At 51.8% G+C, this 26,876-nt stretch overlaps 1 protein-coding gene across 4 annotated transcripts in view; it reads left to right on the top strand.

The window, feature by feature from the left end:
* The first annotated feature begins 42 nt into the window (after positions 1–42).
* SAMD11 (sterile alpha motif domain containing 11) overlaps positions 43–26,876 on the top strand; it is a 38,514-nt gene continuing 11,680 nt past the window's right edge. The window contains exons 1-4 of one of the 4 annotated variants that reach the window (XM_069078385.1): positions 43–323; positions 2,685–2,776; positions 12,428–12,609; positions 21,621–21,671. In XM_069078385.1, the coding sequence (XP_068934486.1) occupies positions 2,705–2,776; positions 12,428–12,609; positions 21,621–21,671 (305 nt within the window). In that variant the 5' untranslated portion in view covers positions 43–323; positions 2,685–2,704. Of the gene's footprint in view, positions 324–522; positions 634–1,173; positions 1,331–2,684; positions 2,863–12,427; positions 12,610–21,620; positions 21,672–26,876 lie in introns of those variants that run through there. The other 3 variants (XM_069078383.1, XM_069078382.1, XM_069078384.1) reach the window with 3 other exon arrangements.

The raw sequence follows: 26,876 nt of genomic DNA, 5'->3' as shown, positions 1-26,876 counted from the left end.
GCCGCCCCACCTCCACCTCCACCCCCCGCGCGCCTACCTGAGCCTGCCCCGGGCGCACCGGCCGCTGCCGCTGCCCCCGGACGAGCTGGCGCTGGAGCGCTTCTCGGCGGCGCCCGACTTCCAGCCCTTCCTGGACCACGGCGAACCGTGCATAGAGGTGGAGTGCGGAGACAACCGAGCGCTGCTCTACGTGCACAAGCTTTGCCAGGGGAGCAAGGGCCCCTCCATCCGCTACCGCGGTGAGTGGCTCACCCCCAACGAATTCCAGTTCGTCAGCGGCCGCGAGACAGCCAAGGACTGGAAGCGGAGCATCCGCCACAAAGGTACGTGCCAGCGCTGGGACCCTGCGGAACGCTTCGGGCTCCCCCCAGCGCGAGGGGGACCGGGGGACCCTTCCGCCACCCCCTTTGCCCGACCCAAAGGGGGCGCCCTGACCTTGGCCCGGCGGTATCCCGAGGCCCGGCCTGGCCCCAAGGGGGCGCTGCCGAAGCCCCTAGGCCTGGGCTACACCCTCCCCGCCCCAGACATGCACATCTCACATCTACACTCGCACAACCCATGCCTGCCGGGCACTAGGGTGGGCCAAGGGCGAAGGCTGCAGGCGGAAGGACCGACATCTCCCCAGTCTCTGAGGTTCCCTTCTCTTCCCATCCCGCACCCCCCCCCCCAAAAAAAAACTTTTGGAGAACTCTGGGCTTAGGCTGGGAGGGGAACAGTGAGGGCTTGGGGCAGTCAGCTCAGCTTCAGCTTTCGGGTTCTGGAGGTCAGGGACGGACTGTGTATTTTGGGGTTTGTGGGCGTGGGGATGTGACGGGGGGAGGGGGGCGCGTGTGTGCCTGGAAATGTGTGCGCCACTGTGCCTCCGGGACTGGAAGTGTGTTTGAGAGAGACAGTGTGTCTGTGGGACTGTTTGTATGTGTGTGTGAGTGCGTGCGCTTATGTGTGAGTGGGTTTCTGTGGGGGTTTGTGTGCCTGCGCGCCGGGGAGTGAGACTGTGTACGTGTTTGTGAGACAGTCTGTGTCCATTTGTTTGTTTCTCTGTGTATGTGTGGATGAGACAGTGTGCTTGTGTGCGTGCATGTGCATGTGTGTGTGTGTGTGTGTGTGAGCGCGCTCTGCGAGGAGGGGACAGGCGGCAGCAGCTGGGAGAGCCGGGGCGGGGAGGAGGGGGGCGGCGGCTTGTGAGAGCGCGCGGGGTTTCCCGGAGCATAGTGTGGGCGGCCAGAACCCGAGCCGGATCGGGGAGCGGCGGCTGAGGCAGCCTAGGGAGCGGGCCAGAGCGCGCTGTTTGGGGGGGGCAGGGAGGCCGGCCTGTCTCCTACCCAGCCCAGTGAGTTCGGGCTCTGGGGGTCGAAGCTGAGTTAGAAAGTTGGAGGGGGCGATGGTGGCGCAGCTCCAGGGAGCTGCTTGGGTTGGGGGGGAGACATCGCACAGGACGGGAAGGGAGTGCAGTTCAGCACTAGGGCCGGGGGATGAGGAGCAGAGTGCCCCTCTGCCCCCTTGGAGAAACGGGAGCGGGCAGCCCCCGGCGGACTGCGCGGAGGCGGAGGCGGAGGCGGTGGAGGAGCCGGCGGGGCGCTGGGGGCGGCAGGCTTGACAGCTCATTAGCTGAGCAGGCGGGAGGGGCAGCCCCGGGCAGGAGCCCGCAGGGGCCGGGGCGGAGGCGGGAGCTGCCTCGCTGCAGTCCTTCCCCACCTCCTGCCAGCCTAGCTGCCCGCGGGCTGGCCTCCTGGGTTCCCCCCGGGAAGCCCCGCTGGGAAGCCGCTGTGCGTTAGGGAACCGAAGGCAGGCAGGCGGGTGCTCTGCGGGGTTAGGTTTCAGCAGTCTCCTGCCGAATCTGCGCGCGGCTAGGGTGGGGCGGGGAGGAGAGGGAAGGGGAGGGGAGGGAGGGAAGGGGGGGAGGTGCTCGGCACCACACCAGCTCTGGGGCGTCCAGCCCTGGGGTCTGTGCCTCGGGCCAGGTGGAGGGGGGGGGGGGGGCGGGGGGGGGGGGCCCCCAGCCGACTGGGGCGAGGCGGGGCCGCCTAATTCTAGCCAGAAAGTTGGCTTGAGGTACAAGGGAGGGTCTGTATCCCTGTGCCCTGTGTCCCTGCGCATCTGGGAGGGGGGGAAGAGATTTGTGGGTGCAGGAGGTTGGATGGGGAAGACCAGGGGGTGGTCTTTGCGGTCTGTGCGCCTAGCATGCAAGGTGTGGGGCTGTGGTGTGTGTGTGTGTGTGTGTGTGTGTGTGTGTGTGTGGTCTGTGCCAGGCACAGGAGGTCTGAGTGTGCAGGCTTTCCAGCTTGTGGGTCTGGCCGTGCTTGTGTGGTCTGTGCCCCGGCTGCTCGGTGGGGGTGCATCTGGGCACGTTCACGGCTTCCATACGTGTGTGCCTCTGGGTATGTGTGGATGTGCTCTGGGTGCCTGCCTGCATCTGCTTCACTTGGGGTATGTGTGTGTGCATGCAGGCTTTGTGTGGGTGCGCATCTGGGGACGGTTAGCGGGCCATGCCTTCCTTATGTGTGTCCAGGAGGCTCTGTATGTGTGTGCTGCTCGGCTCCCCCCGGCAGGATGGGGTTCAGTTCGGGCCCCCATTTAGGCTCAGATGCCTGGCCTCCCCTGCTCTCTGTGCACTAGGCTTGTTCTTTCCTGCCTCCTGGTCTCACCATACTCTCCTTTTTCTTCTCTCTCTTGCTTGCATTCAGGGAAAAGTCTGAAGACCCTCATGTCCAAAGGCATCTTGCAGGTTCATCCTCCAATCTGTGACTGCCCTGGGTGTCGAATTTCCTCACCAGTGGTAAGATTTCCCACACAGCCTTGACTTTCTGGGTGACTTCTGGATTGGGAGCTCAGAGATCCTTGGATCAGACCTAGAGCTGGCAGGTACCTCAGAGACCTTCTCCTTCTACCCTCTCATTTGCAAAGGAGAAAATGACCCAGAGAGGTTAAGTCACTTGTCCAAGGTCACACAGTTATGTGAGCAAGCAGATTCAAACCCAGGTCCTCTGCCACCAAATCCATGGTGTTTCTACTTCTGTCTCTGCATAGAAAAGGAAGCTCCGTCCTAGGAAGCCTTTCCAACAGGGAAAGCTCAAAGCCTAAGAATCAGAGGGCTCAAGTTCCCCTAGAACTCAGAGGTAGAAATGATTTGGAGATCTGCTTGTCTATCTCCACTCCTCTGCCCCTGCCCATCTTAGCAATGGGGAGAATAAGTAAAGCCCAGAGAGGGGAAAGGACTAGACCAAAGTCACACAGCAAGCAAATGGTCTTCTCTTTGAAGGTGAGGTCCTTAGGGGTGGTGAAAGATAGCAACTTAGCAGTCCTGGGGATGATGTCGGCACAGTTTGATGGCAGTTCCCCCAGAAAAGTCCATAGGCTTACAGCGAGGGGTCTTTAGTATCTGGGTGAACCAGCAGTGCCAGGTGGGCACCGTCTCCAGACTGCCTGATCAGTGTCCCAGTCACTGGACCCAGGTCCAGGACACAGTCTAGCTAGGAAGCTCGCCCTTTTCCCTCTGTTTCCAGAGGGATATTGGGAGATCCATTTCTGGATGGGGAGGCGGGGTCCCTCCTGAGAGCTCAAGCATTTGAAGATGTCCCCACTCTGCACATCTGTAGAGTGGGAGAGCATTCCCAAGCATCTATGTCATTTGAGGACAGAGATCGGAGCCTGCTTCTCCAAAGAGGGTGTGTGCCCCTGACCTGGACATCTTTGAGCGGTGAGGGAAGGGTCTCAGGCAGCAGCTACTGTGAGGTCAGAACCTCCTGTCTGGGTATGTGAGGGCAGAGCTGCCAAGAATCCGTGGTATTTGAGGGCAGTGACCCCAGCCTGGGCATGCTTGGTATGTGAAGGCATATGCCCCCGCTGGGGGCATTATGGAGGGACTTTGGGGGCAGGGTGCCTGGATATGCATGATATGTGTGTTAGGAATGGCAGTGCCTCTGGCCTGGGCAGCTGTTCCACAGGTGAGCAATGCCTCCCCCACCTGGATGTCTGTGGTGGAGCCCTGTGCAGCCTTTATGAGTGAGGGTAGGGTGCCTGGCCTGGGCAAAAGCATGACCCCTGGGTGTTTATATGGCTCCTTGCCCATGAACAAGGCCAGTGAAAAGGCATCCAGGGTCCTGGCGTCTGGATCCTGGCAGAAACAGAGTATGGGTACATGAGGCCAAGGGTGTGATCATCCAGTAGACCTGTGTGAGGTGGGAAGGTGCCATGGGATCATAAGCTCTAGAATTGGGAGGCCCCTCAAAGGTCACCAGGCCCAATTCTATGTCATTTTACAGATGAGCAAACTGAGGCCTCATCTTCACCAAGGTCAGATAGGGAGTAAGCATCATTCTAGGTGACTTTGGGAATCATTTAACCTTAATTAGGTCAGGATAGACAATTTCTCCCTGTGATGAGTGGGGGTGGGGCAGCTGAGATACTGATGAATGAAAGACCCTTAAACAGATATAGTAGCAGACCCAGAAACATGTAGAAATGTAGATACATAGACATAACACTTTCTTACACAGGCTTATCATCCTTGAAGAAAGTTTTTCCTGTGGATTGTGCACTAGGTTTCTGAGGTGAATTGATTTAGGGTTGGGGGGCTAGGAATGGGAGATGTTTTGGCCAGAGTCAGTCAGGGTGAGGGGGCCTCTCTGCTCTTCCCTTTTGAGCCCTCCTCCCCTCTCAATGCAGCTGCACTGAGGCCTCCCGGGAGCTCCCCACCTACGTTTCCTGTTGGGGTGGGGGCAACCCCAATTTTTCCCTACATTCTCCTTCCCCCGCTTCCTCAGCAAGGTTCCCCCCCTCCATTTCACCGGTAGGGGGTGGGCCTCAGTAAAATGTGAAATCAAATCTTCCAACGCTATGGGGAAGTTCTTTGGGGTGCTTGAGGGGATCCTAGCACCCCTCCCTTTGTGACTCTGAGCATCAAAACAAGGGCCCCACTGCCTCTACCACAGACGTGCCAATTCGAAAGTCTGATTCACCTTCCTGACTTCTCCTGACACCCAGATGGGGTTTCCTCTCCCATTCTCAGAAGGTGCAGAAAGGAGCAGGAATCTGTCCCTTCCATCCCAGCCCCCACCCCAGACCATAGATGTTGGTAGCATTGTAGAAAACAATTGTATTTAATTGTAGAAAAAAATTGTATTTAATTGTAAGGGACATGAGTTTGGATCCATCTCACTCTGTGATCTTGGACAGATCTCATCTCTCTCTGGGTCTCATTTTCTTCTTTTATAAACTGTAGTGGGTTGGACTTTGTGTTTTCCAAAAACCCTTTCTGCTCTAAATCCTGTGCTCCTGCATCAGCAATGGAGCTGGGACAGACCCTGGGGTCCCTGACTCCCAGCCTGCTTTCCTGCCTTTGGCCAGTCTCAGGAAGAGAGACCCTTACACTGGGGCTGTACCCTGAGGCATTGGGATTGCCGCAGTGCTGAGGGCCAGCTGCTAGCCATCAGGGCCTGGGCTTTCCTTCTTGCTGCCAGCCCTGCTCAAGCCTGGTGGCATCTTGGCCCTTGGACCCTAACCAGGATGAGGACTGTACAATGAATCTGTCCCCACCACACATGGAAATACATGTATGTTCATGTGCTTGCATGTATCTGAAGCTGGGATCATAGAAGGTCCAACCATCTAGTCATTTCATAGAGGAGGAAACTGATTGTCTTGAGGTCAGGCAGGTCGTAAAAGTCAAAGCCAGAATCCGAATTCAGGCCCTCCTGCCTCAAACCCAGTGCTCTCCATTGCAATGCAGAGACACGCCCCAGACTTCCCAGATCCTGAGGACCAGCACTCCCCATGGTGCACGTCCAGAAGTTGTGTTCAGTTGTATAGGGCACGGAAAGAATGATAGGAGTCTTGTCTGGGGTGAAAGCCAGGGAGGCCTCAGTTTCCTCCTTTGTGCAATAAAACAGCTGTCTCATCTGAGCACCTGTTGATGGTAGAAACTGGAATGGGGGTATTATTTGCATGTCAGGGGTCAGAGGACCTGGGTTGGAGGTTCCTTGGGAATCTCCCCTAGTCTGGTAGATGGAGGGATCATCAGCCCCCCCTGCCCCCCAGCAGCAGACATGGCTATACTTGCCATCCCTGTTGCCCAGAGGGACCCCCTCTGCTGGTAATTAATGAGCTGCATGGAAATTACCCGTCATCTCATCTCCATCCGCCTGCCCGCCCGCCCCCCACTTGTTCCACCAAGGGGAGGTGAGGGAGAGGATGCAGATGTCTGGGCTCAGACTCCCTTGTCAATCCTCCCTCCCTCCCCTGCATGAGTGCATCATTGCCCAGAGGCTGAGCTGGCTCTGCGCTCCACGCCCAGGCCCTAACCCGGGGAGAGGCCGCCACTTCTATTTCCACCCCAATCCTTTTTCTCTCTCTTTAAAAAAAAAGCGCTTCATTTTAATCAAACCAGTTGGAAATAAAATGCGAGTGTCTCTGCCCCTCCACCACCCCTAACCTCTGCTCTCCACCCAAGTCAGTGTCAGGTCCTGGTGGAAGGGTCTGCAAGGTGGAGAGGGGGAGCCATGCACACACACTACTTCCACACGTGTGCTGAATGCCAGGGAGGCTGGCACTTGGCCTGCTGTGTCTAGGTCAATACTTCTCACTGTCAGTGTAGACCTGAGGAAGGCTGGAACAGCAGACTGGGGGAGGCAGACTTCAGCCTTTGGCACCATCTCCTCCCCAGAATCAGATTCTCCACAGCCCCAGAGCCGGCAGCTCAAGGCAGTGTATCTGGTGGAGCCTGAGGAAGTGGAAGACTTTCTGTAGACATGTATATGGCACAACGTGTCTTTGTATGTGGAAGTGTGTGTTTGTGCACATGTCCAAGGCTGGGGCTGCAGGTGTGTGTATGTGTGTGTGTGTGACAGAGACAGAGACAAGAGAGACAAAGAGAGAAACAGAGAGGGGGGAGGAGGAGAGACAGAGACAGAGAGAGAGAGGGAGGGAAACAGACAGAGAGCAGAGAGGGAGGGAGGGAGAGACACACAGAGAAAGACAGAGAGAGAGAGGGAGAGAGAGAGAGACATGGGGGGAGAAAGAGAGAGGATAGAGAGAGAGACAGGAAGGTGGGTGTTGCAGGGGGAGCATTGTATCTGTGCCTGCCTGGTAATGTGCCAAAATTCTAAGTCCAAGTCTGTCTCTGCCTTGGTACTTTTGCAGCAATGTTAGTGGGCCTCAGGGAGACCTGGATGTGGATGCTGCTTCAGATGCCCAGGAGTTGTGAACCTGGCCAAGTCATTTCACTTTCAGGGCCTGTTTCTTCACCTATAAAATGGGGATAATAGCTTCTGTTGTGCCCATGTCCCAGGGCTGTGGTAAGACTTGCTTGGGATGCTGTGTATGAGCTATTTTGCAAGTATTTAAGCCACAGTACAGGCTCTTATTATGTGTGAGAGACTGTGTCTGTACACAGAGCTTAGAGGCTGAGCCTGTGGGCAAGATAGCACATGCTCTCCTACCCCCTGCAGTGACCCTGCTGTCAGCCCAGCCCTCCCTGAGAGGTGGGGTGGGGAGAGGGCCAGGGTGTTCCGGCTGTTTGGGGGCGGGGTCCTGGCCAGGTGGCAGGGCTGCCTCTGGGGCTCAGGGAGCCTGCCTTGGGTGTACAGTTGTGTGGCTGTGCTGGGGAGAGCCTGAGCACCTGCAGGGAGCAGCCTGGCTCAACCTGCTCTTCTCTCTCTCTGTCTCTGTCTGTCTGTCTCCATCTTCCTACTTCCCCTTCTGCCCCTCCATCTTTCCCTCTTCTCTTCTCTCTTTCTCTGTCTCTCTTTGTCTATTTCTTTTTCTTTTTCCCCCTCTCAATCTCTCTCTTTCTCTATCTCTGTGTCTCTCTCTCCCTCTTTCATTCTCTCTCTTCTCTTTCTGTGTCTGCTTGTGTGTCTCTCTCTATATCTCTGTTGCTGTCTTCTCCCTCTCTGCTACCTTCCTCTTCCCTCCTCTTTCTTCCCCTCCTCTTTTTCTCTCCCCTTCCCCCTTTATCCTTTCCTATTCTCTTCTCTCTTTTTCTATCTCTCTTTCTCTGTCTCTGTCTCCCCTTTCTCTTGTCTCTGCATCTGTTATCTTCTCCCTCTCTTCATCTTCCCTTTCTCCTCTTTCTTTCTCCTCTCTCCCCTTCCCCCTCCATCTTTCCATCCCTCCCTCTCTTCTTCTCTGTCTCTCTTTTGCTATTTCTGTTTCTCTTCCCCCTCTCAATTTCTCCCTCTTTCTTTATCCCCCTCTTTCATTGTCTCTCCCTCTCTTTTTTCTCTTTCTCTGTCTCTACCTGTGTGTGTCTCTATCTCTGTCTCTACCTGTGTGTGTCTCTATCTCTGTTTCTGTCTCTTCTCTTTCTCTCTCTCTCTCTCTCCCCTCCCCACTCCCTCTCTTTACCCTCCCAGCCCAGTGCCCAGCCTCGCTTTCTCCATGCTCCAGTCCCCCCTTCCCCGCCCCTGAGGTTCAGAACCTCCCGCCTTCTCCTTCCCGCCGCCTCCCAGATGGATGTGAGGGGCTGCGTTGCCCTGGTGACGGGAGATGAGGGAGCTGGAGCTGGGGCCTAGGAGGCTGGTGGCCGAGGCCATGGGGGGCAGACCAGGCGGGGCTGGAGAGGCAGTGATTGAAGGAGATGGGAGGGAATTAGGCATTTGGAGGCCCCAGCCAGCCATTATTAAATAAGTCAAAGGGACTGCCCCCCTCCACCCCCAGCCACATAATGATCGATAACTTTCCTTCCAGTATAACTAGCAGAGAGGGGTCTGTGAGCCTGCAGCAGCCCAGTCCTGGATTTGGGTTCTCCTGATAGCTCACAGCAGCCCTCTATGTCTATGGGCCTCTGTCACACATCTGCGCTGCAGCCCCCACACCACATCTCTACATCAGATGTGGAATATCATTGTAATCCCTAACACATATGACAGCTTAATATAGGCAGAATTCTTTGCATGTTTCATCCCATTCAATCCTCCAAACAGCCCTGTAAGCTAGGTACTGCTGAGGGAATTGAGGCTACACCACGCTGTTCCACGTGCCACATGTGTCACAACAACCACAAGCATGCCACATGCCACAAAACCATTCGTGTTACATGGCACATCCATGACAGCAATAAGAAAAATTTGTAAAAGATTTAGGAATTAGCCCCGAAGTTCACCACAGGGCTCTCCCTTCCTTTGTGCCTGGGGACAACAGCTATTGTTCTGGGGTGGAGTACACTAGCCTCCGAGGCTGGGTCTACCAGCTGTATGTCCCAGGCCCTCACCCGCTAACTTCTTGGACCTCCCTCCCTCCCTCCCTGATGCTGCAGGACTCTCAGGGCATGGAAGACAAATTAGACTTCTGTTCTCTGGGGACCTGATTCACAGAGGACAGATAGAAGTGGGACAGGCCTACCTTCCAGTCCCTGGAAGAGGTTGGGACCAAGAATCTAGGCAAACCAAGAGGCTCTGAAGAAGACCCAGGGGCATGGTCATGCCTCAGTTATTTTGGGACTGGGGCACACAATTTCCAAAGGTTTTTTTTTTTTAAAGCAATCAGGGTTAAGTAACTTGCTCAAGGTTACACGGCCGGGTGTTTCTGGGTGGGCACTAAGTGTCTGAGCCCGGGATTCGATCCCCAGGTCATCCCAACACTGGGGCTGGTACTCTTACTCGCTGTGCTACCTGGCCACCCCAAGGTTTTTTAAAAAAATATTTTAAATTGTTGCCGCAATCTTCAGTTTTTATATCATCTTCATTTTCAAAAATGTCCCTCCTCTCTCTCCTCCCTAGTAAGGCCATCCCAAATCAACAGGCATTTATTAAATGCCTAGTATGTGCTATGTACTGTCTTGAGTCTTAACAAAGAAAGAAAAAGGGGGGAGAAGCATTTTAACAATACTAAACAACTGTGTCTACTGAGTCTGATGGTACCTGCAGGAGGGCGATACATTGTTTCATCTTGTCTTTGGGACCAAGCCTAGTGATTATAATTACATTATGTTCAGTTTTCTTGTTTCTTTTTCTTTCTATTTACATAGTTACTGTTTCTAGATTTTCTCGGGTTCTACTTATCTCCCTTTGTATCAGTTCATATAAATCCTCCTAGGCCACTCTGAATTTTTCACATCTATTGGGGTTGGTTTTTTTTTTTTTTACAATTCATTAATAGTCTGTTACATTCATACATAATAATTATGGACATTACATTACATTGTGGACCATAGTATGTTTAGTCCTTCCCTGTTTTTTGTTTCTAGTTCTTTCCTCTCACACACACAAAAAATGTTGCTATCAATATTTTAATCCACCTTTCTTTCTGTCTTTGACCTCTTTGGGGTCTTAAATCAAAGGGTGATTCCAAAGGCTAATTGTGGAACTGAGTGGTGAGTCCAAGGAACAAGACCGGGTTGGATGAGCTGCTTGAGGGCTTGAGGGACTGGATCCTATTGTCTTTCCAGTGTGCACCTACAATGTCTAGCATGTAGTAGGCACTTTAATGAATATTTGCTGATTGCTGTTGACTGATTGCAACAGGTCCTGATCAAGACCGAGATCAAGAGAAACAGGAGACTTTAGTGAAAGATGGCTAGCCTGGATCTGGATCCTGGCTTCACCATTTACTGTGTTGCTTCAAGCTTAACCTTTTTGAGCCTGAGCTGCTTCATCAATGGGGCTCCATGGGCAGTTAATCAGCCGGAGTCTAAGCAGACTATTACTGAGTAGGGTCCAGTTGGCTTGTTGGGGTTCAGGCAGAGAGATACTTCCAAGCAGTTCCAACAACAAGCTAGGAGATAGGGGTGGTGGCTGTCTTGGAAGGACCAAAGTTCAGGAACAGAAAGCCTATTCATTCACTCACTCACCCATTCAAATATTCATACCCAGGTCTCCCTGTCTTCAAGATCAGTATTCTCTCCACAACACCATGCTGTGTCAAGTGCCACACATGTCACAGGAGACACACAGGTGTGTGTCTCCTTAGTAAACAACTATACTAGGTGTTTACTAAATACCTAGTATCCACCAAGCACTGTGCTGGGCTCTGGGGGGCAGGGATGGAGAAGAACAAATTCATACCCTTCAAGAGCTTACATTTTTATTGGGGTTCCTCAGTCACAGAGGAGAAGGGAAACAAATTATTAGGAATCAGAGTTTGGGGATTTTTGTCTTGAGTTCAGCTGAGGTTTGAACCTGGATTTCTTTTTGTGCCCCTTCCTAAGAGTTAGGACTAGTTCCCCAGTCAGAGCTGGAGCTGAGCTCACAGGGAGATGTTAGAAAGACATCAAAGTGATTTTGAAGTCCCAAGTCCCTGGACAGGGTCGGGGGGGGGGGGGACAGCTGTCTCGGAATTCAGGGAGCTCCTTAGAAGGCAGTTTTGAACAAAAGGTAAGATTGGATGTGGAGAACAAGGGATATGAATGTCTCCAAGAACTGGGATTGAAGGAACAGGACTGGAGAAAGAGGTGGCTGGAGAAAGGGAAGACATTAACTAGCTGTGTGCCATGCTATATTCAGTGATTGTGTTGAGTGCCAGGGTCACCAAAGAGGAGTCAGAATTAAGGGGCATTACCCAGACCAGAAGGAGCTTCAGCAGCTAGAGTTATCCTGGACAATGTCTCCTGGGATGTCTCCAGATCCTGAAGCTGATCTAACCTTGGTGCCACCACCATATGGGGCCACCAGGGGCACCCTGACTCCTTCTCTGCCCAAAGGTATGGAAAAAACCTTTTCCTCCTTAGCTCTGTTGAGTCAAAATTGACTTTTTGCAAAGGAACCAAGAAAGAATAAGGCAAAAACCCCATATATAGACAGAGAAGGGGACAGTGGCAGGTTTCTATACTGGATGTAGCCAAGATGTGGCCATTTCAAGTTTGGAATGACTAGCTCAACTAATTTCCTTCTCTCCTCTTCCTATTGTTATCTCCATTCTCTGTCCCGAACCTATCACCACCACTTGAGAGTGATAATACCTCAAACTTGAGAGTTAATGGAATCCCTCAATGAAGAAGGAAAGTCTAACTTTTCTACAATCCCACAAGAATGAGTGAAAAAAGTATTTTTTTTTATTGGAGTTAAGTTACTTGCCCAGGGTCCCACAGTTAGTAAATATCTAAGGCCAGATTTGAGCTCAGGTCTGACGGACTCCAGGACCAGTGTGCTATCCACTGTACTACCTAGCTGCCCCAAGAATGAAAAGTTTTTAAGTGCTTATTCTGCTTCAGGGACTGCACTAAGTTTTAGGGATAGAAATACAAAAGTAAAGCAGGTCCTGCCTCAAGGAGGTTATGTCATGGGTGGGGGTAAGGTTAGAATTCCAGAAAACAGGAACAATAGTGTCCTTGCCCTGATGCCTGCCTGATCCTCTGGGCTTTGCTCCCCTTCTTTTCCCAAGGGGCACAGGGATCCTATAATGATGAGCCCTTACCTGGCCCTAGACTTTTTGACCCTGGGTGAGAGGGCCCCCGACTGTCCAGTTTTGACCCTTCTCTCTACTTCCCTCCTAGAATCGGGGTCGCCTGGCCGAGAAGAGGACAATCCCACTGCCCCCTACTAGGATCCCAAAGAAGGAACTGAGTTCGATTTTCTCAGCCAGTGATGGGGACAGTGATGGGAGCAGCCCAGCCCATGGGCATCGGCCAGATGTGAAGCAAGAGGACGACGTGCACATCAGTATCATGAAGAGAAGGTACTACTTTAGAAGATCCTGCTACTAGCAGGACTTGGTGGGATTTGGGCTTTTCTGGAGAGTTTCTGAGAACCTGGGAGGTGGGCATGGAGAGAAACATGATGCAAACCTGCCATTCTGAGCTGCTGGGGAAGAGATTTGGAGTACATCCTTTTGGCTCCAGTCCCTCAGTCACATCCTATAAGATGCTTATGTTGGTGAGGCTGGCAGGTGGGAAGAGCTGGGTTCCAATTCTACCTTTGACAATTTCTCATCTGGCTTCTGATGATCCTCTCTCGGCATCACTGAACCTCTTTGCCCTCAGTCTCCCATAGAATGGAGACAGTGATATCCACAGGGTTATTTCAAGGACCAGATGAAATAATGTCATTAAAGCTCTTGGCGGACTTTGGGAAAGCAGTGGCTTTATATACCTTATATACGAGGCAGGAAGACATAAGAACAAATCCTGCTCCTTGCAGTCAGTAGTCGTGGGGCCCTGGGAAAGTCACTTAACATCTTGGCACTTTCTTTAGCACCTGTCTCACCAGATTGTTAGGGGGATTGTGATTCTACCTGAGGGATTTTTGCTAACCTTACATTACTATCTTTTTATGGGTATTGGGTTACTCAGGATCACCTAGAACTTGTCTAGGATCATACAATTAGTATTACCCCCATTTTACAGTTGAGGAAGTGAGGCAAATGAAGTTAAGTGACTTGCCCAGGGTCACAATGCTAGTAAGTGTCTGAGGCTGGATTTGAACTGAGGCCTTCCTGACTCCAAGCCCAGTGCTTTATTTACTGAAACTATATTTGTAAAACAAACATATGTAAATGATAGCTGTTACTATTGCTGCATGCTAGGGATCAGGGTTAGAGGGTATGTGCATTGCCTAGGTCATCAGAGGGCTGGTATCTGGTGTATAAGGGGATCCTGATGATTGGATTTTAGAGTTAGAAGACAAGGCAGAGGTCATCTTGTCAAAGGATCCTGGAGCTAGAAGGGGCCTCACAGGACATCCAGACCACAGGGAGAATCTAGGAGACATTTTACAGGGGGGGAAACTGAGGCCTGGGGAAAAAAAATTAAAAAATGAACAGTGATATTAGTTTGACTCTCAATGTGACTTCCATGATTCAGTTTTTGATACAATAACAATAATGATAGTTAACATTTGTAGAATGCTTACTCTGTGCCAAACACTGTGTTATGTGCAGTACTGTTGTTTTCTAGCTTGATCCTCACAAGAACTCTGGGAAAGTAGGACTTGTTATTTTTTCCATTTTACAGATTGAGGAAAGTGAAGCAGAGGTCGAGTGACTTGTCCAGGGTCACACAGCTAGGAAGTGTGTGAGGCTAGATTTGAACTCAGGGCTTCTGGATTTTAAGCTCAGTGTGTCATCTGAACACTGGAAGCATACATCAGTGTAAGAAGTTAAGAAAAGTCCAGTCTGAGCTACTGTGCTTCTCTCAGGCTTTTCATTCATTTTTATATGAATGTGTGTTTGTGGCTTGGAGGCTTTGTATACAAGTCAGTTGGTTTAGGTGTAGATGGTGCCCGATGTCCTCACAGACCCCAGTTACTCCTGAGCAGTCAAAGGCGGGTCATGGAAGGGACCCCACAAAAGTCTAATCCAACCCCTTTATTTAACAGAGGAAGAAACTGAGGTCTGTTAGGAACTTGGAACATGAAGGGACTTCATGAGAACCATCCAGTCCGGAGGTATCAAAATCAAACTCTCTAGTGGGGCCAACCTGATCAAAATGTACTTTGTTATTGTTCAGTCATGTCTGACTCTTCGGGACCCCATTTGGGGTTTTCTGGGCAGAGATACTGGAATGGTGTAATGTAGTGCCAAGGAAAGGCAACTTCCCAAGGTTCAGAATACCAGCATAGGCGCTCTCCATTTTACTCAGTAACAAACCAAGAACAGAGAAGATCAAAACATGACATCATTCAAAATACAGCATTTATTTACTGTGTGATTAAATAATCTCCAAGGACTACCCCAGGACCTTCCACCCCAGGACCTTCCAATCATTCAATCAATTACAAAGTCCCTATTCTAAATACTTCTCCACCCCTAGGCTGTACCTTCATTTAGTCCACCACAAAGCCCCTCTTCTCAAATGGAGATTAGTTTCCACACATAAGTAAAATACCTTCATTTGTTCAATCACAGAGCACAAAAAGGTCAAAAGTTCCCCACCCCTGGATCACAATTGAATCTACCCCAGAGTTACATCAAGTTTAAGCACAGCACTTAATACCCAAATGGAGGTCTTTTCTTCATCTTGACAAGAGGCAAGTTCTCAGCAATCTTAGTTCCTGGGGAGACAAGGCTTAGCAAGGCCACAAGATACATTGCCAGTCTCTTCATTAATTCATCCTCTGTCTGTAGAACAGTCCTAGAACCCCTGAAAACATTAGCAAAACCCTCTCCCAGGATTTCTGTAAACATACAACAAGAAAATCCTTCTTCAGGGCTTCTGAACCAACAGAAAGGTTCCCAGACCCCTGCAACAACAGCACTGCCCTTCACCAGTAGACAGTATTCACTCTCTGTCTGCAGGACAGTCTCAGGACTTCTTAACCAAAAGCCAGGTTCCAGGACTTCTTCAACAAAAGGACTGTCTTTCACCAGTGGACAAATCTGGCAAAACAACATCAAAACAGACAAAGTACCAGCAAAACAGCCATGTCTCCTCAGTCCTTGGCAGCTCAGGGGGCAGGTCTCAAAAGTCCAGGGCAATTCAAAGTGGCACTCAGCAATTCTCTCAGTCTCTCTCTCTGCCTCCACGAGGTGCTGCTTCCAAAAAGTTCTTCTGCCTCTCTCTTGTCTCTCCAAATCTACGTCACCAGCTCCTCCCAGTTCAGGACTCTCTTTTCACATTAACAAGTCCATCCCACAGGTGGGATTAACAAGCTCTGGGTTTTAACACGATCAGTTTGAAAACCAAGCCAATACAGGGGAATCTTTATATTCCATTACTATCACAAATGGTTGTCCTTTCCTTCTCCAGCTCATTTTACAGATGAGGAAACTGAGGCAAACAGGGTGAAGTGACTTGCCCAAGGTCACACAGTGTCTGAGTCAGGTCTTCCTGACTCCAGGCCCAGCACTCTATCCCTCGAGCCAGTTAACTGTCCTTAATGTAACTGGGAAATGTTTAACAAAATAAATAAAAATACGATACAACATAGATGATGTTAATTTGTAGTTTTTTAAGTCATTATACTATTTCTATGGGTTTGACTGCAGTGATCTAGTCTGACTCCTTCATTTTAAAGAGAAGGAAACTGAGACCCAGGGAGGTTGAGTCACTTGCCCAAAGCCACATTATGAGTATCTTAGGCAGGATTTGAACCATGATCCACTGACTGCAATCCAGGTTCCTCATTTTATGGATGAGGAATTCATTCAATTATTAAGCCCCTACTGTATACTGGGCACCATGCTAAGCATTGGAGATATAGCAGATAAAACGGTTCCTACTCATATGGAGCTTACATTCCTACAGAGGTGAAGGGACCTGCCTAAAGTCAGAGAATAAGTGGTAGGGGCAGGATTTGAACCCAGCCCAACTCTCCCATTTTACAGATGAGGAAAGGAAAGGCTTGTTACTTGTCCAAGGCCCAGATTCAAAACTAGGCTTTCAGACTGAATTTGAAGCTCTTTTCATTATACTTGGGTAACTGGAGATCAGTGCTTGGGGCGCTGGGTGAGGTCGGGAATCTCCATGGGTCAGAGCCTGGCTCAGGCCAGCGAGGGGCCGCCTTTGGCTTGTGCAGACAGAGGTGGGTGGTGGCATCCTGGCAGCTGAGGGTTGGCCCTGAGGAGGCAGCATGCTTGCACCGAGGAGGCCATGGAGTCCTAGAGGCTGGAAAGGAAGCAGAGCTGGGAGAAACGAGGATGATTGGAAGGAGCTGGGAGCGTTTAGCCTGTAGATGGCTTCCTTCAGGGCTGTCAGGAGGAAGAAAGGCTTCTTCTTGTTCCCCACTCCTCTGGGAGCCATGGGTGGAAGTTTCAGTGAAGCCCAGGGAGGCTCAATCTCAGGGAAACCTTCCTCACGCTGAGACCTGTCCAGAAGTGAAATGGGTGACCACAGGAGGTAGTGAGTTCCCCATCACTTTAAGTCTCCAAGTGCTGGAAGTATTGGACAGTGGATCTGGATCGTGGGATAGGCCGAAGGAGGTGAGGCCACTCCTGGGCCCAGCTAGAGCCTGGCTGCTACTTGGTAGTGAGCTTTGGAGTGGAGAAGGTGGCTGCTACACGAGGGGTCAGGACGTCGCTTTTGCTCGCAGGCCCCTGGGGCTTCAAGGTTCAGGCTCTGACCTCTGCCCAAAGGGTCCGGGGCCAGGACCATGACTTTTGTTCCACCAGCCTCATGAAAAGGACCGGGCCTGGAGTTGGGAAGACCTGTGTGCAAATCTAGCTTTAGGCACTTATTGACAATATGACCCTGGGCAAGTCACTGACCTTTTCTATATGGAGGTAGCTAGGTGGCTGGAGTACCAGCCTGGGAGCCAGGGAGGCCTGAGTTCAAATCTAGCCTTACTAGCTCTGTGATTCTGGGCAAGTCACTTAACCCTGATTGATCCTCCCCCCCCGAAAAAATAATAATTTAGGAGCAACGAGGTGACTCAGTAGATAGAACATTGGACCTGGAGTCCAGAAGACCTGAGTTCAAATTTGACCTCACTTACTAGCTGTGTGACCCTGGGCAAGTCACTTAACCCCAGTTGCCTAAAAAACCCAAACCAACCCTATATACCTCAGTTTCCCTATCTGTAAAGTGGAAATAATAATAGCACCTCCCTCTCAGGGTTGTTGAGAGGATATATGAGATAATATGTAGCTGGCACCTAGTAGGCAGTTTATTTTCATTTTCTTCCTTCCCCGTCTGTATATGGTGTATACTGGAGGCACGTCAGAGGCATCCTATTCCATCCCCTCCTCCATTTCACAGAGGAGGAAACTGAGACTCAGAAAAGTTCAGTGACTCGCCCAAGGGGACACACAGGTATTTAAACAGAATGGTGAGATTTGAACCCAGGTCCTCTGACTCCACAGTCAGGGCCAAAGCCTCACTAGAGTCCTTCATTGGCTTGTCACAGCATGAAGATGATGCCCGGCTCGCCCGTGTGCCCCTTTCCAGAGTGGAAAGGCTCCTCAGAGGTGTCCAGTGCCCTCCAAGGACCTGCGATCCCTTAGGATCATAGATTTAGAGCTGGATGGGGCCTTTTGGGGGCCAGTGAGCCCATTTCACGGATAAAGAAACAAGAGTCTTGGAGAAGTGAAATGGCTTTCCCAGTCACCCAGCCAGGCAATATTCAAGCTCAAGGTTGGCATTCTGTCCTCTGTGGTGCCCACCTCTCTCTTTCAATTCAACGAACCAATTTATTGCCCCTTGTGTGAGAGGCATGGCACTCTCATATCTGCCTCTTTGTGACCTGTACTGAGCACAGGAGATAAAAAAGTGAAGCAGGTCTTGCCCCCAGAAAGTTTCCGCTCTAGCGAGGGGCACAGTAGCAAGAAGTGAACAGAAAAGTCCCTGTGGGATAACAGGAGAGAGAGAGCTTGGGACGGTCCAGGTTCTGGGCTCAGCCTCCAAGGCTGCCAGACCTTCTAAGGAGGTAGCGGTGGGGAGGAAGGGCAGGGTGCCAGCAGCTTTCCAGGTAATCTCCATGACCCTTTGACCCCTGGCAAGGACAGTTCCGACCCAAGGTCCCCTGCAGGGAGAGCCCCTCAGCTCACTGTGTACCTTCTTCCTCCAGCCAGGGGAGAGGCGAAAGTACGGACTCCAGCTCCCTTTCTCCTGCCCTCCCCCAAGCTCTCTGTGCCCCCAGGAAGTCTGTGGCCATACCGCCCCCCACACACACCTCCCCTTCCCGTGCCAGCAATTCCCCCAGCTCCATAGGTGATGCTTACCTCTGTGTAAACATTGAATCTGGAGCCAGGTATCCAGGTTCAACCTGGACACTATGTGACCTTAGGTAAGTCTCTTCCTTTCCCTGGGTCTCAGTTTACTCATCTGTAAAGTGAAAGCTTGGGTCCAGGGCAGCTAGGTGGCACAGTGAATAGAGCACAGGCCCTGGAGTCAGGAGGACCTGAGTTCAAATCTGGCCTCAGACACTTGACACACTTACTAGCCGTGTGACTTTGGGCAAGTCACTTAACCCCAATTGCCCTCCAAAAAAAAAAAAGCTTGGGTCCAGTGTGGTTCAATGGAAAGCATTCTGGTTCTGGATTCAGAAGACCTGAGTTCAAATACTGACTCTAACACTTAGTAACTGTGTAACCTTGGGTAATTCCCTTTCCCTCCCTGGCCCACAGTTTCGTCCTCTGTACAGTCATGGAGGGGAGGGCCTCAAAAATCCCCTCCAGCTCAATGACAGTTGGCATCGACCTTTCTCCTCTAATGGTCACGGGGTCCAAGTGTCTTGGTCTCCTCTTAGCCTCCTGGCACCCCCTTGCCATAGTCAAGATGGGCACAGGAGCTCGGGCAGGTTTTAGGAGGAGGCAGCAGTTTGGGGCCGGGCTGAGGGCCAGGCTTTTGTGAGCTACCTACCTTTCCTCCAGCTGCAGGTTTTATTGGACACTTTATGAGGCCTGGGAGAGGGAGGGATGCAACCCCCTTCCTGTGCCTCGGACCCCTGACTCCAGTTGCCCTCCCCTGTATTCCTCCCTCTCTGCTCTCCCACCCCAGGAGGTTCCTGGCCAGCCTCCTTCCATTTTAATTGGATGATTAATGGCTAGAAGGAAGCAAGCCCTCCCTCCCTCCCTCCCCAGCCACCTCCCCCAAGCAGCCCCCCTCCCCCTGAGCGTGGGCTCTCGCTGAGTTCCTATGGAGGGGAAGGAAGCAGAGATAATGAGGATTTAATTTTGTTCTTACCTATTCATTTGTCTAAGAAGCCTTGGAGCAAAGCTGACTGGGCTGTTCCCTTTGCCAGGCCCTGGGGTGCTCTCGCCTGTCATCCCGCCTCTGTTTCTGAGCCAGGCCCCCCTCTTATAACTAGAGTGCCTGCTTCTAAAAAGGTCTACTCTATCCTAACCCTGAAGGCCCTTTCTCTGGGGATTTCCCAGCTGTGACCTTGGGGTCCCTCTCTGAGGGTCCCCCTGTTCTAATATTGGGGCCATTTTCTGGGGAATCTCCCCATCATAACAGTTGGGGTCCTTCTCTGAGGGTCCTTCCTAGTATAGCCTTGGGATTCCTCCCTGAGGGTCCCCCTGCTCTAACATTGGGACACTTCTCTGAGGAGTCTCCCCATCATAACACTTGGGGTCCTTCTCTGAGGGTCCTTCTTCATATAGCCTTGGGATCCCTCTCTGAGAGTCCCCCTGTTCTAACATTGGGACACTTCTTTGAGGAGTCTCCCCATCATAACACTTGGGGTCCCTTTCTGAGGGTCCTTCCTAGTATAGCCTTGGAATCCCTCTCCGAGGGTCCCCTTGTTCTAACATAGGGACACTTCTCTGAGGAGTCTCCCCATCATAACACTTGGGTCTCTCTCTGAGGCCTCTGGGGAAGTCTATCCTGTATAACACTTGGGGCTCCCCTAACCCTGGGGAAAGGGGGTATCTCCCTGGGTACAAAATGAATGAATGAGTGAATTAAACATTTATTAAGCATCTACCATGTACAAATCACTGCGCCAAGGGCTGGGCTTACAAATAGGAAAGTGGGGACTGTCTTACTTCTCAGGGAGGAGCAGCCAGAAGTAGCCAGAAATAGGTGTCTGGGTCCCCTGGCTTACACTCAAGTTAGCATCAGAGAAAGCCCAGTAGCCATGTAATAAATGTCGTGATAATGAATGGTCCTCTTCATCACGGGCACTTCCTGGGGCCGCTTGGGTGGCCGGGCATGTACTTGTCGCTTAGTGGGAGACAAAGAGAGGTCCCTGCCCTCCCAGGATCCCCAGTCTGTCTGGGGCCAGTGGACAAGAGGGGCATTGTGGTTGAGTAGAAAGACCCCTGGAAGTGGAGTCAAGGAGGCTGGGTCTGAATCTTGCATAATAACAGAGAGCTAGATAGATAGATAGATAGACAGACGGACGGACAGACAGACAGACAGACAGATAGATAGATAGATGGACAGACAGATAGATAGATAGATGGATAGACAGACAGACAGATAGATGGATAGATAGATGGATACAGACAGACGGACAGACAGATAGACACACATACATAAAACATAATATAATAAAACATAATAAATGATTATTTAAGGTTTGCAAAACACTTTACTGTTATATGTTCATGTTAATTAATTATTAATAATATTAAATATTATCCCATTTGACCTTCATAAAACCCCTGGAAGGTACATGCTATTATTAGCCCCACTTTTCAGATGAGAAAACTGAGGCTGATGGAAATTCTGTGACTTCCCCAGGGTCACACAGCTGGCTAGTAAGTGTCTGCGGCTGAGGTCTTGATGCCCTCAGGGTTCTATCTACCCTGCTGCTTCTCTGCTGTTTTGCACCTGTGTGACTTTGTGACCCTTTCCCTTTCTGGGTGTTAGCTTCCTCCTCTCCAACCTGAGGGGGTCACATCTGATGACCTCCAAGGTACCTAATGAGGGCCATGCCGTGTACATAGGAGGGCACACCCCAGATACAAGCTGAGCAATCACAAGGTGACCTTGTGTAGGAAGCCCTTGAAACCAGAGCCCAGGTGTCGACTCTGAGACCAGGGGTCTTTCTGCTGCCTGAATGCTCACTACCTCTCTGACAGGTTGGGACCTTGAATGCCAAGCTGTGGCCATGGGGCCCCTTTCTGGAGGCTGACTGGGGAAGGGGAAGAACCCCCAGCATGGCTTCTCAGGGTCCCCAACTGTGGCCTAGGGACTTAGTATGCCATCCTTCCCCCATAAGAGAGCAGTAATGAGCCATTTCTGCGGGGAAGGGGGGGGCAGAGTATGAGGTGACCCTGAGGAAGGAGGTCCTGGGGGGTTGTGAATGGGGAAATGAGGGAGATATGAGTTGAAGGAGCCAAGACTGACCTTCTCTCTCTTTCTCCAGGGTGCACACTCACTGGGATCTGAACATCTCCTTCCGAGAGACGTCTTGCAGGTAGCTCCCAACCCTGGGTGTCTGGTAGGATAAGGGTTTCTGGACCACTAACTGACCTGGGGGAGTGACATTTCCCTGAGTCTCTGTCCTTGTGTGTGTGTCTAAGGCCTTCATTGTCACATCTGTTGAAATGAGGGGGTGTCCTCAGTCTGTGGGGGCTCTGCCAATCCCTCTGCCCTCCACCATCCTTCCTCTGACTCCTGTTTCCTCCTTTTTTTTTTTCCTTTGCCCTTCCCCTTATCTTCAGCTGGTTCCACTCACTCTCATAGCCCTCGTTGACTTGGGGGCACCTGCACCCTTGGAGTTGCCCGAGGTGGGAGAGGCACAGTATCCCCCAATTCCAATAGACTAGAGAGGGAGGGTGCCTTTGTCTTAGTTGGCCATTGCCAGGCCTTGGCTCTGCCCAGGAGTATTGCTAGCAAGAGGATCATGGTGCTGTTGTCTCCCACCCCAAAGAAGAGTCTTCTGTTCTCTCCTGAACCTGGGGCCTTGGGTCTGGAGGTCTGGGAGACTCCTCTCAGCTGTAAATCCTTAATGGAACAAAACCAGTGACCCGAGACTGGTATTTGGGATAACAGATGATTTAATTTGCCCTTTGGGTCTATCTGAGCCATGGGAGGTGGGGAGCCATTGGGCCCAGCTGTGGCCTTGGGAGGGGTCATGGCTCGTTGGCTGAATATATTTCAGTGTAAGCTGCCATCATAGGACAGAGGAATGTGTCTGATCTGTTTGGCCCAGACACCCTGAGAAGCTGAGGCAATAACCAAACCCCGCCAGGAAAGCCCTGCCGGAGGACTTCGGGCACAAATGGGTGGGACGACACCCTTCAAGCATGAAAGGGGCCTCAGGAGGGCCTTATTCTAGTCCTGGAGAAGCACGGAGAGGGCCAGAGGGGACAGTCACTGTTTGGAGGAGGACAGCAGAGGAGAGAAGCATGAGAGAAGTCAGCATGGTTGGTCTAGGGATGGGGGGACCGTGGGATAATTGTAAGCTAAGAAAAATGGGCCTTTGGTGCAACAGGAGAGATGGAGGGTAGATAGGAGGGTGAACCTGCTGGGCTGCTTCCAGCTGTCCCCAGAAGAGGGGCCCTAGGCCTGGCTGGCCTCCAGAGGCATTTATATTCCCGAGAAGGGCCAGATTATGGAGCAGAATTACAATAAAAACATCTTTAAACTTATTTCTACCTCATTTTGGAGTTGCCAGCTCAACTGATCATTTTTATGACCTGTCATGAACATTAATGACGTTTTATGGGCCTTTTACTTGGGACATTACAGGATAAATTTGTCAGCAGAGTCTGTGGGGAAATCAAGTTGGCGCCTCCTCCCCTTCCCCAGCCCATCTCCTCAGGCAGCCTTCCTGCCCCAACCTGGTGGGGCCCACCCCAGGGGTCAGGGCTGGGAGCCTTTCTGTGCCTGGTCTGGCACTGGGCCCCAAGGATTCCCAGGGGAAGCCCTCCCAGACACACATAGCCCTGAGCTTAGGGAAGGAATGACTCTTGAGAAGCCTGGGTTGGCAGGTAGCCTGGGCTGACCTTGGGAGCCCACAGGATAGGAGGGGGATGAGATGGGACGACCATATGGGAAGGAGGAGGAATAAGCCTGCTCTTTGGTTAGCCCCTGGTCTGGTCTGGCCTGGCCCCATCTTCTGGAAGACCTCATCCTTTCTAAGTCTACATGAACCCTCATCTCCCTCCTCTCCCCACTGAGAGGCAGTATGGTCCAATGGCATCTAAAGGAGTTCTGTTACTCACAATCTGTGGACCTTGGGCAAATCATTTCCACCAGACTAGATGGCTAAAGGTCTCCTGCAGCCCTAAAACCCCAAGGACTTAACAGACTACTGGGGGCACCCTTCCCCCTACTTCCCTCTGTCAATGTGCAGCCTACATTGGGGGTGGCAGGTCCCAGAGCAGGGCAGGCTGGGCATCACTGTCTGCCTGTGTGTCTGTCCATCTGTTCTGCACAGATGGAAAGGCTCCCAATCCTTCCAGAGTCTTTGACCCCATGGCTGGCCCCCAAGTCTTGGAGGGGTGTGGCTGGGTGGGAGGGGGCATTGGATCGGGGCCAGCCTCCTCCCTCCCCCCAGCACTTGGAGAGCTGCTGGGGAGCTGACAATGCGATTACGGGGATTTAGGCGATGAGCTGGGCGCCCTGAGCCGATAAGCTGATCCCCACCTCCAGCCACTGGCCCTTCTTGCTGAGTCAGCGTCCTGGACTTGCCTGGGCCACTGGAGGTGGGGGGTGGATACCAGAAGCCCTGTGTGCCCAGAATGTCTGCAAAACTCAGATTCCATCTGTCTGCCTCTCCTGCTGAATCCCCTGGATTTTGTATTAGGAGGGGAGGGGGTCCTCAGCCCCTTTGCCTAGCCTCGGCTTAGCTTCCAGAGATTTATGGAGAAACAGGTGAACCCATCCTGTGGGTGGGGGCAGCAGGGCACAGGCCTGCCAGCTACAGATTCTGTCCTGCTCCCTGGAGGGCCAGGCAGCTCTCTGCCAGGGAGTGGGGTGTGCTTGGCATGAAGCAGCCCCCCTGAGCTGTCTCACCCTCAGTCCTGATGGCCCTCCTTCTCCTTACCTCTCTCCCTCTGTCTGTATTTCTCGGTGTCAGTCTCTGCTCAGGGCTTTGAATCTATTCTCTTTGTCCTGGGTACCAGAACAGGCAGTGGATCAGGACCCCCAACAGGCTCCCCCTGGAGCCCAGGTAGAGATACCCAGAGAGGGTAGCTGAGAGATTAGAGGTGTCCAGGTAGAGAGTAGGGGCCAGAAAGAGAGAAACGACCCAGAGAAAAGCTAATAGTGTACTAGAAAGGATGTGGTGTTTGCAGACCTGGGATAAAATCCTCCTTCATACTCTTACTACCTGTTCCATTGTGGTCACAACCCATTCTGGTGCCTCAGTTTCCTCTCCTGTAAAGGAGGATTTTGGAGGAGGTGACTGCTGCAGTCCCTCCTAACTCTAAATGTATTCTCTTTTTAAAATGTCTTTTTATTTATTTTTAAATTATTTTTCCCCTAAATTTTGAATTCCAAATTTTCTCCCTTCCTTGAACTCCTCCCCCAGCCACTGAGTCTAATTTTATTATCCTGTGACCTGGATTTGCATCTCATCTCTGCCACTTATTACCTTCATGACCTTGGGTACATTGTTTCCCCTCTGTCTTCCTCAGTTTCCCCATTCTTAAAATGAGGGGGCTGAGTTCAATGGCCTCCAAAGTCCCTTCTGGTTCTAGATGTGGGGTCGCATGTACCTAAGCTCTCAGTCTCCTTGGCTGGGCCCAGAAGTGCAGCAGACAGTCCTCCCATAGGAAAATTTACATAGCAGAGAGATATAGCAAGGTCAGCTGAGGAAGAAGGAAGACAGTCTATTCCAGGAGAATGGAGGGGTCTGAGCAGAAAGTTCCCTCTCTGTGGCAGGAGAGGGCAAGGCTTGGGGGAGTCAGAGGACTCCACAGTGGAACAGGTGGGCTGGAGGCAGGCCACAAAGGCCTTGAATGCCAGAATAAGGAGGGCGATCCATCCAGGAGGTAGTGAGGGGCCTCCCTGGGGAAAGGACATGGTCAGATTCTGGGGGATGGGCTGGAGAGGGGAGCAGCCTGTGGGCAGGTCGAAGGTGCTGAGGCACTGGCCTCTGGGGCAGGGTGCTGTGGGAGTGGCTAGGAGCCCACAACTTTGAAAAAGAATAATATACGGGAATTTTCTCAGTCAGTTCATCAAAGGGCCTTCTGTATGCCCAGCATTGCTCTAGGCTCTGAGGACCCAAAGATAACTCAAACAGTCCCTGCCCACTGGTACAGCGAACTCCTGGAGGAGGAAACCTCCTCTTCTATGCAGGTAGGCACTCATTCTACAAGACAGGCCTGGAGAGGTACCCAGGACACCCTCAACGTGTTGGGTTTGGGAAGCTCTTTCTTTGCATTCTCTCATTTGAACCTCCTAAACAGGGCTGTGATGTGGCACTACAGGCATCTTAGCCCCATTTTACAGATGAGGAAACTGAGGGTCAGAGTGTGACTTGTTCCTAGTTCCTTGATGGGTTTCAAAATCGCCTCCCAAAAGAGCCACTTCAGCCCCGGGTCTTTGTGCCTTTCAAAGCCTCTTTCCTGCCTTTGGGACTCTGGGGAGAAGAGACGGGAAGTTTGGTGTCTGGGCGGTATGCAGCTCTGCCCTCTGAGCTCCCCATCTGCTGTCCCCCAGTGCTGAGGCCAGCAATTCTCTGCCTTATCCCGTCTGTCCCTTCATTGATGCCTGCCTGATTAAAGAAACTGCTAATCGCTCCCAATTAATCCTATAAACTGCTCACAACTTCGGCTATTTGCATAATGCTGGGAAGGGCAGCTCAGAGGGGATCAGGCCTTCCCACTTGGGGGGAAGGGGCTGGCAGCCCCGGAGGGTAGGGTGCCTGTGTCAGCCCTGGGGCCTGGGGGTGAAGCTGTGATCTAAGCAAGGGAGGATTTTCACTGGAGGGAAGGGCCAGTCCCTTGATGCAGGTGGAGTAGCTGAGAGGGACCGACTGTGAAATAAGGGGGTCATGCCTGTCAGAGAGGGTGGAAGGGACTGGCCTTCAGTGTCCCCTGGCTGGTTCTGGGAATCTGTGTCCAGGCCCAAGCCCTAGGACTTAGGGAGTAGGAGGGGCAGGTTAGAGTTTCTGATGGAAACTGATCTGATTAGAGGGACAGAGGCCTAGCTTAGTCCCTGGGGAAGGAGGGGGGGGGCAGCTGAGGCTGAAGGGATATTTAATGAGGTTAGAATTAGGGTCCCCTGGTCATTCTGTGGAGAGAGCAGAGCCAGCATCAGCCCTTCCAGGGTAGGGAGGGGTTTCCTTCCTCAGAGCTGAGGATGGGGGTTGTCAGGCTGGGTGAGGGGGTTGGGAGGGGGCTGCTGGTGGGAGGAGGTTGTAGTGGAAACCAGAATGAAAAGGGGGGATCCTGTTGGGGTTTGCAAGTGTATCAGTGTCCCTCTGTCTGTCTGGATAAAGGTATTAATATGCTGAGTGAGGGAAAAACTGAGGGCCCACATTTACCACACACATACATTTTCTCTCTCTGTCTGTCTCCCCCTCCCTCCCTCCCTGTCTGTCTCTGTCTCTATCTTTGTCTCTCTCTCTCTCTCTCTCTCTCTCTCTCTCTCTCTCTCTCTCTCTCTCTCTCTCTCTCTCTCTCTCTCTCTCTCTCTCTCTCTCTCTCTCTCTCTCTCTCTCTCTCTC

This window comes from Petaurus breviceps, unplaced genomic scaffold (genome assembly GCF_028583685.1).
Source record: "Petaurus breviceps papuanus isolate PSGF00001 unplaced genomic scaffold, PetGlider_PUasm1.0 91041, whole genome shotgun sequence".
Lineage (NCBI taxonomy): Eukaryota > Metazoa > Chordata > Mammalia > Diprotodontia > Petauridae > Petaurus > Petaurus breviceps.
The sequence above is the reverse complement of the archived record's forward strand: the minus strand, read 5'-3'. Positions and strand labels throughout refer to the sequence as shown.